Here is a 10,545-nt window from a genome sequence, read left to right as displayed (position 1 = left end):
CCAGGCCCCAGATTTCGGTGATGTAATATCCGTTTCTGGAATTTGAGAAGACGCTGCTTCTTTAGCGGCTGTATCTTTTTCAGTTTTCTTGGTTTTCTTTGATTTCGATCCGCTTCTTTGACTTCTTCTTAATCTTTTTAGAATCTTTTTTTTCAGTTTTTTGTACTTCTTGAATGAATACATCAGGCTTTCTTTCAACAGTGATGGGCTGGACAATGACTGCTTCATCGCTAACTGCTGCAGTTATTTCTGTTGCTGTTGGTGCTTCCATAACTGCTATTTCTGTTTCATGTGTCTGTTTGTTCATATGTTGTTTTAGTGTCAACTCCGTTTCGTTTTTCTTGCTCTTTTTCGACTTTGATTTCTTTTTGGACTTCTTCTTCTCTTTTCTGGATTGTTCCTCTCCAATTCTTTCTGCTGCTTTTTTCTCTTTCTCTGACAGTCTTATCCTGCTCATTCTGTCAATTAGTCGGTTGCTCTCTGTGGCTTGTGCTTTCACTTCTGGTGTCCATTGCACAATTTCATCTTCCAGTTTGCTCTTTTGTTTTTTTGAGCTTATATCTTTCTCTATCATCATTTCTATCTTTTCTTTCTTAGTTTTTGTTGATTTATACTTTTTTGCAGACTTTGATTTTCTTTTTTTTGGGTCTGCTTTTTTTATTCTTTCTTCTACTTTAGTCTGCTCTTTAAAATCCCTCTGTGCAACGACTTGCTCCACGATATTCTGTTCTTCCATAAATTGTGCAATCTTTTGCAATTGAAATGGTGTTACTTGAGTTCGCAATTTTGTCTCAGATTTCTCTTTGCTCATCATATGTTGCTTTACTGACATCTCTTTTTCCATTTCACTGCCTTTTTTGGATATGGATTTTCTTTTCAGTTTTCTTTTCTTTTTTTCTGAATCTTCCCGTCTTATTTTTTCTGCTGCTTTGGTTATTTCTTCTGTCGCAACGTTAGATACAATTTGTGGAATTACATCTTTTGTTTCAGCGACTGGTGGAATTGTTTCAGGTGAACTTTCCGTCATTTCCATTTTTTTATCAGTTTCTGTTTTCTCTTTTCTTTTATCCGCTCCTTTCGGTATGCTTTTAATAGCTTTCTTGCTCTTTTTGGATTTTGTCTTCTTTTTTGTTTTTCCCACCTGTTTCTTGTCTGCTTTTAGCTGCAGTTCTTTTGATTCCTTAATAATTTCCTCTGGTGTTTTCTTTTCAGGAATTGCTGTCATTGGTTGAACTCGCGTTTCTTTCCATTCCAAAGTTTGCTTTTTTTTAGTAACAAAGTGGTAGATCAATGCAAGAACAATCACAACGAGAATCGCGGTAAGGAGCATTTTTTTAGATAATACGTATTGCTATTTCTGAAGATTTCAATATCATTAGTATTGTAAAATTTAATGAAACCATAAGTTACTACATATATTATAAATATCAAATGAATATAATCATAATGCGGCAAATGAATGATTGATTGGTCACTTACCTCGACAACTTGAAATTTGCCTCACGTACCCCAAGCTCGGAAAAAGACGAAATGATAAATTTTGCTAACGCCGTCCTATAAGTAAAACTTTAAAATTTATTACTTTGAACAATTTTGTTTTATTTTTTGTTTAAATTTCTTTCTGAATGACTATTTTAAAGTTGTCTACGGCCCTTTTACTTCAATATAATGCAGTGTAATGCAAAGTTTTAACCTATTTTTTGAAAATAAAATATGTTTTTCATTTCTTGACCAAAAATTAAATTTTTTATTTTATTAATTAATACTTTTATTGTTTTTTGAAGGAGAATGCATGTTATATCATTTTAAACATTTCTAATAAAGAAAATTGAAAAATAAGAGCTGTGTTAGGAGCTTATTGAAATAAATGTATTCATTTTTATTGTTATTAAATTTGGAATATAACAAAATGAAGGTCTTTAATTTGTCAAACTTGATTTGATTTGATTTCATAGTAGCAGCAAATTCCCAACGCTTTGACAGTTTCACATTTGTCACTGCTTCTTCCCTTTTGCGGTTGATGAAACCGCATGTCGTTGCCATTAGTGTCAGTTATGGTAAGGTGACACCTTCTATGACAAAACAGCGTCATAGATAACGTCAGAGTCCTGCATGTTATCATTCAGAAAGCTAAAATATTTAAACTATGTTTGCTTGTTGCAAAAGTAAGCTGTCAGTAAATGTTTTGGCAAAATACTTTCTTTAATGACAAACTACAATATAATACAATACAATACAATACAATACAATATATTGATCATTTAAAGCAGAGCTGCATGTAATTTGTGATCTGATTTTGTGCCGCCTGCCAGTAAAAAAATGAAACAAATTGCATCACATGCATATGCTGCTACAAATCATGCTTTTTTCTTCAGAATCTCGCCTGAACAATCGCCTTCCCCTTCTAAGCATTCATGAAACATTTTATAACAAGATTTAATAAATAAAATTAGCAGCTGTTTCTGATCAACAATGTGAATGGGCACTACCATAAATGGTAGACCAAATTCTTAAAAATACTATTCATCAAGATAGAGAAATCAAATTTTCATTCAAACAAAAAAATAATGAGCAATAAATTACAATTTCCGGTGAAACCAATGCAGCTTGCAGTTTCTATTTCAGCGGCAGCCGAAAAAATTTCGAATGAAACCACTTCATTATAGCACTATTTAAAAAATTCTCCAATTTCACAATGCAATGTGCTACTTTTCCCAAAACCCTGGAAAAAATATAATCAAATAGAGTTCCAATTTCACCTACAACATTGCAATTCAGCGCCTACAAAAAGCATACTCTGACTGAGAGAACCAATTAATACACCGCCGTACCCCTGATGCTCATTTGTAAAAAAGCTTTCATAGCCAGTTTAATATTGAAATAGTGAAAAGGCAACATGAATAATGGAAAAGCATACAACTTTAAAATTTGATATTCTGTTTTGAAAAAAAATTGCCATCGCTAAAAGGAATTTCCTGCTCAAATGGTTTCATTCTCGTTCATCAATCAATGGGCTAAATTTGTACAGAAATCAATTATATCCACAAGCTGCATCCTCAAATCAAAAATCAATTATCACTCAAAGCTGCGCTATTTAGATTTGCAACTCGTCTCTGCTCAGAAGAACTGTTCAAATAAACCCAAATTAGAAGCCAATTATCACATTTTGAACTTTAAATCTTACAGATAATGCATTATTATCACTGTTATTACTGAAAAAGAAAAATTATTTTTTCTGTATACGACGGAAATGGGGTCTGTATTCAACGTAGAGAACCTGAGTGTCATTAATAACACGGTAGACCCGGAAGTGACGTAATAGGGGATTTTTGGGGCGTGGTTGCTAGCGAGAGTGTGTCGTGGCTTGTCGTTGTTAGTAGTTTGCCTTTAGCGTGTTTTGCTTTTTTTGGATTTGTTATTCTTTGATTTCTTGTCTGATTATCCCCGGCTCAGTGTTATTTTCTTGAGTAAACTGTTTGACACTCAATCGAGTTTTTAAATAAGAGTTGTCGCCTTATAAGTCGGATTGTCTAACACATTGGACACTCCCGGCCTTGCAATAACAACTCAGACATACAGTCCAGTAACATCGGAGACGAGTGACTTGTTGTTTCGCTCGTTAAATTCTGGTCCTCTGAGCCAGATTAGTGGAATAATCAAGTAGAAATCTCATCGTTGCAACACACATTCCCATTTTGAGTCGATCCATCATGAGAGCTGAGAGCATAGTGAGCAAGACCGAAGTTCGATGGGCGAAGCTTCATGTGATGATCGATCAACTGACGCAACTCTGTAAGGATGCGTCACATCCCGATGACCTCCGAGAACTACTTGATGACGTGATGGCGTTTCATGACAAGACGTTAGAGATGCAATTGCAGTTGGAAGCGGCGTTGACGGGTGAGGAGCGAGATCAAGAGGCCAAGCATTGGGTGGCGCTCTCTGAACGAACCCAGATAGCTCACCGAGAAGCTCGAGCGAGGATTCGACAAATGGAAGGCTCCTTGTCTGATTGTTCAGCTAGCTCCAACGATCTTGGCCCCTGCAGTGACAGCAAGACAGATGTAAAGGAAAGGCTCCCGGAACTGAAGATGCCAGTGTTTTCGGGTGAAGTGCTCGAATTCCCAGCGTTCTGGGACCGCTTTCAGGGATGTGTCCATAATCGGACGGATTTGGACGACGCCTCGAAGTTCTCGTACTTGCTGTCCAGTTTATCCGGTGAAGCTCTGGCTGCGGTTGAAGGAATGCCAAGCTCTAGCGCAAACTACTCACACGCCATGGAGTTGTTACAAGAACGTTTCGGGCGTACAGATGTCATCGTACGGGAACATGTGAAGGCAATTTGGAACGCCAAACCGTGTAGCGACTCAGGAGCTAGCATACAGGCTTTGGTAGACGAGATAAATCGACATCTCCGATGCCTGACCGCCCTGGGAAAGAATCCGTCAACGGGCGAAATGACGGCGAATGAAGCCTTCCTGCCGCTTCTCACGGAAAAGTTTCCTGAGGAGATTCGTCTGGCATGGGACGTTCACGTGCAGTCGGTTTCAGGCACGAAAGGGGACTTGCCAGAGTTTCTCAATTTCGCTCAGGTCCGGGCGGCAGCGAAGTGTGCAGCGGCTGCTTCTTCAGGCGGAAGAGGACTCGTCAAGCAGGACGACCCGAAGCAGCAAGATCCCGGTCCAGGTTGTCAAGAGCGGCAGCGAACTCGCCAAACGGAGAAACGGGCGGCAAGGGGCGCCACAACTGTCCTGCACGCGGCTGTCAACAGCAGCTGCCCGATGTGTAAGGGTGACCACGATATTGCCTCTTGCGAAGAGTTCCTACAGGCAGACGTCCACATGCGCTCACACATGGTAGCTAGGAACAAGTTGTGTTTCCGTTGTTTACAAAGTGGCCATCGGGTGAAGGCTTGTAAAGTAAGGTGGAAGTGCACAGTGTCTGGATGTGGGGGTAGTCACCACGGGCTTCTGCACCGTTCGCAGTCGCCTCCCCAGGATCAGACAGCCGAGGCACCCATGTCTCGGAGCTGCATGCTGACCGCAAACGGTGGCGCTCAGCAGGTCCGCCTCCAAAGCGTGCGTGCGCGTGCCTTTGGCAAGGATGGTCAATGCGTGCTCGTGCAATGCCTCCTCGACCCAGGCTCCCAAAGCTCCTTCATTAGGAAGGATGTGGCCGACGCTCTAGGACTTGCTGGTCCGCAAGAAGTGATCCGCCTGGTAACTGTCGACAATGAGGGAGGAACAGAGCGACGGATGCGTCGGGTTGAGTTCCATCTGGGAGCGGTCGATCCATCCCAGCCAAGGATTCGATACCCTATACATGCGCTAGTCCTGCCCAAGATCTGTGGAAAGATTCGACAAGCGCCGGTGAAGCTGAGTGAGTGGTCCCACTTGTCCAATCTTCCGGTTGCCGACCAGTGTGAAGAACGGACATTCACTATCGACGTCCTCATTGGTTTAGATCACTACTTTAATTTGGTTGGCGGTGACGTTCGCTGGGGCCCGGCGGGTGGACCTGTAGCAATCCACTCTCAGCTAGGCTGGATTCTCTGCGGACAGACCAACAGACGGCCAACCACTGCCGTGACTACCCTCCTGACTCACGTGGAAGAATCAGCCGACCAGATCTTGCGGCGATTTTGGGAACTAGAAGCCATTGGCATTGCCACCGACAACCAAACAGCTCCACCAGACCAGGAGGCGCTCCAAAGGTTCGAGGAGGGGCTTTCTTTTGATGGCGAACGATATGAGGTCCATCTTCCATGGCTTCCAAGTCGGCCCTCGCTCCCAAATAATTTTCCACAAGCAAGACGTCGCTTGCTTGCCGTCGAGCGCAGACTGGCGCGCTGCGAAGAGGAAAGGCTGGAGTATGCAGCGACGATGCGTCAATACATGGAGAACGGCTGGGCAGAAAGGGCTCCAGAGATCGTTCCAGAAGGTCGAACTTGGTACTTACCTCACCACGCTGTATACCAAGGTGAGGGCAAGGAGAAGAAGTGCCGAGTTGTTTTCGATGGTTCAGCGCAATACGGACAGACATCCCTGAACCGCCAACTCGAAGTCGGCCCGAACTTGCAGATCGACCTGCTCAAGGCCCTCCTGCGATTCAGAAGGTACCGTGTCGGCCTACAAGCCGACATTCAGAAGATGTACCTTCAGGTGCGGATTGCAGAGCAAGATCGAGATGCTTGCCGTTTTTTCTGGAGGGACAAGTCGGGTGAACTTAGCCATCTCAGGTTGCAGCGGGTGTGCTTTGGTTTGACATGCTCTCCTTTTCTGGCCATCAACACGGTGAGGGTGCACGCGAGACGTCACCAAGACGCTGTACCACGAGCAGCCGCGGAGATCTTGGAAAACATGTATGTGGATGATCTGGCCACGTCATGCGACACGATCGAGGAGGCAAGGGAGTTGGCTGGCGAATTATGAGGACTGTTGGCCAAGGGAGGTTTCCACTTGCATAAATGGGCTAGCAACGAGCCTGAAGTGTTGACATCCGTGCCGGATGAAGTAAGATCCGCCTCCAATAGAAGCCACCTCTGGAAGACGCTCGGAATGCAGTGGGACCGACGGGATGATGTTTTGACCTTCTCGCCACCGGCGATGGTGAACAGCCCGGGTGGAGAGTCAAAGCGGTCGTTGTTAAGCACTGCATTTCGCGTCTTCGATCCAGTTGGATGCTTGGCACCGTTCACCGTACGAGCGAAGATGTTTCTCCAGACTCTGTGGCAGCGTGGGACGTCGTGGGACGAGCCATTGCCACATGACGTGATGGAGCAATGGAGGCGCTGGAAGCAAGAGCTGCCGCATCTGTCGAGGATCCGTCTTCCACGCGCACTCGTACCGGTGGCCCTGGACCAAGTGACACGTTTGGAGATCCACGCATTTTGCGACGCGTCGGAGAAGGCATATGGCGCCGTGGCATACATGCGTATTGAGACGATGAACCACCACACCGTGGTGAACTTCGTGACGTCGAAGACGCGGGTTGCCCCAATCCGGAGATTAACCCTCCCGAGGCTGGAGCTCATGGGGGCCCTCGTGGCGGCAAGACTGGTGCGCTCTGTCCAGAAAATGTTGGGTCTGCAAGTGCATGGCATCACTTGCTGGTGTGATAGTGCGGTCACTCTTGCATGGATACAATCGTCGGCCGACCGTTGGAAGCCTTTCGTGCGGAATCGCGTCGCAGAGATCCAACAGTTGGTGGAACCTGCGGCATGGAGACACTGCCCAGGGCGGAAGAACCCGGCCGATCTTCTTAGCCGCGGCACGACGCTTCCAAAATTGTTAGAGTCGCCATTGTGGTGGCATGGGCCGAAATGGTTGGCTCATCCACACAATGCCTGGCCGGTGGGTCAGCCCATAACAGAGGATACGTCGCCCGTGCGTGATGAGCGACGAAGCGAACAACGAGTGACGGTTGGCGTCACTGCTCACGTGGAATGCAATTCCATTGGTCCTGAAAGGTACGGCTGTGTGGAACGGCTTTTCCGTATCACGGCGTACTGCCAGCGTTTCGTACGCAATTGCCGATTGCCGGCAGAAGCTCGTCAGAGTGGTGCACTCACGGTGGCTGAACTGCGGATGGCGGAGGGCACGTGGGTGCGAATGGCCCAGTCGGAAGCTTTCAGTTCCGAACTTCAGGCGCGGTCACGGAAGGGGCGGGTCGTCGCGACCAGTCGGCTCAGTCGACTGGACCCTTTCGTGGATGAAGAAGGATTCCTGCGAGTCGGTGGAAGACTGGAGAACGCAGAGTTGCCATCACACATGAAACACCCAGTGATCCTGCCTGGAGACCACGCCCTGACGATGGGTCTGATTAAACGCTGCCACGCACGGCAGCTGCACGCTGGGACCACGCATACGCTGGCAATCTTAAGACAGCAATATTGGGTGTTGAAAGGGCGCACCCAAGTGAAGAAAGTAATCCGGCACTGTTTTGCTTGTCGGCGTGCAATGGCCAGACCGATTCAGCCGAAAATGGCGGCCTTGCCATCCAGTCGAGTGGTCGAAGCCGCTGCTTTCGCTCACACTGGGATGGATTTCGCGGGGCCATTGCTCATTCGTGTCGGAAAAAGGGCCACTTCCAAGTGCTATGTGTGCTTGTTTACGTGCATGGCATCCCGGGCAGTGCACTTAGAACTGGTCCCTCAGATGACGAAGGCCAGAGTGATGCAAGCGCTCCGGCGGTTCATCGCCCTGCGAGGAAGACCGGAGATTATCCAATCGGATAATTTCCGCTCCTTCAAAGCCGCCGCGTCAGAGTTGAGGCAACTCTGGCGACACGTGGACGTGGACCGAGTCCAACGTGAGCTGGTAGGCCACCGCATCCACTGGAAATTCATCACGGAGAGAGCCCCGTGGATGGGAGGCTACTGGGAACGCCTCGTCCGCTCGATCAAGGAATCGTTGCGGAAGATCCTCAGAAAAGCGCTTCTTGATGAAGAAGAACTCAGAACAACTCTCTGTGAAGCAGAAGCCTCCCTCAACGCCAGACCACTGACATTCGTGGGGGATGAAGACCACGAACGCCACCCTTTATCACCGTTTCAGTTGCTGACCGGTCGTGCGTACGTGGACTTCCCGGCAGTTGAAGCCCATGACCCAGAATGGCAGCCAGTAGGACGCGGCCCCCCGCAATGGAGCGACCGATGGCGATACCGTCAGCAGCTCCTCGCGAAATGGTGGCGAAGTTGGAGACGAGAATATCTGTCGGAACTGATGCAGCGACAGAAATGGAGATCTTCCCCAGCCGGGCCAGAAGTGAACGATTTGGTGCTGATCCTGGAGGAAAACATCCCGCGAGTCCAGTGCCCGATCGGCGTGATTACGGAATTGCACTTTGGCAGCGATGGCATCGCGAGATCGGCCAGGATCCGGACGTCGAACAACGAGATCACGCGGCAAGTGGCGAAGCTTGTTCAACTCGAACCGGCAACTGTCAGTGATGGGCGTAAGACACCCCCATCCGGGGGGGAGGATGTAGACGACAGAAATGGGGTCTGTATTCAACGTAGAGAACCTGAGTGTCATTAATAATACGGTAACCCGGAAGTGACGTAATAGGGGATTTTTTGGGGGCGTGGTTGCTTGCGAGATAGTGTCGTGGCTTGTCGTTGTTAGTAGTTTGCCTTTAGCGAGTTTTGCTTTTCTTGGTGTGTTATTCTTTGATTTCTTGTCTGATTATCCCCGGCTCAGTGTTATTTTCTTGAGTAAACTGTTTGACACTCAATCGAGTTTTTAAATAAGAGTTGTCGCCTTATAAGTCGGATTGTCTAACACATTGGACACTCCCGGCCTTGCAATAACAACTCAGACATACAGTCCACTAACATCGGAGACGAGTGACATGTTGTTTCGCTCGTTAAATTTTCAAACAGAAATCAATTTACAAAAAATATATGAAAAGAGGAAAATAAAGAAACAAGGCAATTCTTTTTTCAATTTCGAAACAAAACTACAAACGCTTAACCCATAAATAACAGTATGCTATCGACAAAACGCGTCCTGATTCAACGTCTGTCACCACATTTGAATCACTGTAGTCAAATTGAACGGCACTGTTCGATCGTCATCTACTACATCTCAGACAAACCAGGCAGTTGTGCCGTGCAAATAATAAAACAACGTAAAAATGCGAAATTTCCTATTCATTCGCCTTTATTATTATTCTTTTTCCTCTCTGCTTGCGGAAGAATTCAAATTCTTCAAAGAAAGATATACATTTATAACTGACAATTTGAGAAACAAAAAAAACAGAAAAACGTATACAACGCAAAATTTATTCATAATAAATACCAAACATTAGAAAAACCCCAAGTTCATGCTTATTTCTTATTGGTTTTGGATGGCAAAATTCCTTTCAGTGATTAAATACCCGTTTCTGGCATTTGAGAAGACATGGTTTATTTAGCGACCTTATCTTCGACAGATTTATTGCTTTTCTTTGACTTCGATAGCTTCTTTGATCTCTTCTTAATCTTTTTAGAATCTTTCTTTTCACCTTTTGGTTCATCATTTATCACCAATTTTTTAACTGCATCTCTTGCGTTTCGTGGTACAATGACCGGCTGCTCTACATCTACCGCTGTAACTTCACTAGCCAGTGTAAATTTCGGTGATTTATTATCCGTTTCTGTCACTTGAGAAGACGCTGCTTCTTTAGCGGCTGTATCTTTTTCAGTTTTCTTGATTTTCTTCGATTTCGATCGCTTCTTTGACTTCTTCTTAATCTTTTTAGAATCTTTCTTTTCACCTTTCGGTTCACCCATTATCACTGGTTTTTCGACTGTTTCCTCTGCGATTGGTGGAACAATGTTCAGCTGATCTACATCCATCGCTGCTACTTCTCTAGCCACGCCAGTTTCCGTGATGTAATATCCGTTTCTGGAATTTGAGAATATGCTGCTTCTTTATCGCCTTACCTTTATCAGTTTACTTGGTTTCTTTGATTTCTTCCGCTTCCTTGACTTCTTCCTAATCTTTTTTGAATCTTTCTTTTCCACTTTCCGTTCATCCTTTAAAAATGGTTTTTCAACTGTTT

General features: G+C 45.5%; 3 protein-coding genes across 3 annotated transcripts; 2 read left to right on the top strand and 1 right to left on the bottom strand.

Annotated features, from left to right (window-relative positions):
• Positions 1 to 79: 79 nt before the first annotated feature.
• On the bottom strand, positions 80 to 1,330 carry Tsp_09008 (hypothetical protein). Its single transcript, XM_003382111.1, has one exon. It carries the CDS (start codon positions 1,328 to 1,330, stop codon positions 80 to 82), a length of 1,251 nt encoding a protein of 416 aa, XP_003382159.1.
• A 2,380-nt stretch (positions 1,331 to 3,710) lies between these two features.
• Positions 3,711 to 9,038, top strand: Tsp_09007 (putative integrase core domain protein). The gene is made up of 2 exons (XM_003382110.1): positions 3,711 to 6,293; positions 6,564 to 9,038. The coding sequence occupies exons 1-2, from the start codon at positions 3,711 to 3,713 to the stop codon at positions 9,036 to 9,038; spliced, it is 5,058 nt and encodes a 1,685-aa protein (XP_003382158.1).
• Positions 9,039 to 9,488: 450 nt separating this feature from the next.
• On the top strand, positions 9,489 to 10,328 carry Tsp_09006 (conserved hypothetical protein). The gene is made up of 3 exons (XM_003382109.1): positions 9,489 to 9,630; positions 9,991 to 10,119; positions 10,243 to 10,328. Exons 1-3 carry the CDS (start codon positions 9,489 to 9,491, stop codon positions 10,326 to 10,328), a joined length of 357 nt encoding a protein of 118 aa, XP_003382157.1.
• Positions 10,329 to 10,545: the final 217 nt, after the last annotated feature.

The sequence above is a fragment of the Trichinella spiralis genome (genome assembly GCF_000181795.1).
Source record: "Trichinella spiralis strain ISS 195 chromosome Unknown Scfld1, whole genome shotgun sequence".
NCBI lineage: Eukaryota > Metazoa > Nematoda > Enoplea > Trichinellida > Trichinellidae > Trichinella > Trichinella spiralis.
The sequence above is the reverse complement of the archived record's forward strand: the minus strand, read 5'-3'. Positions and strand labels throughout refer to the sequence as shown.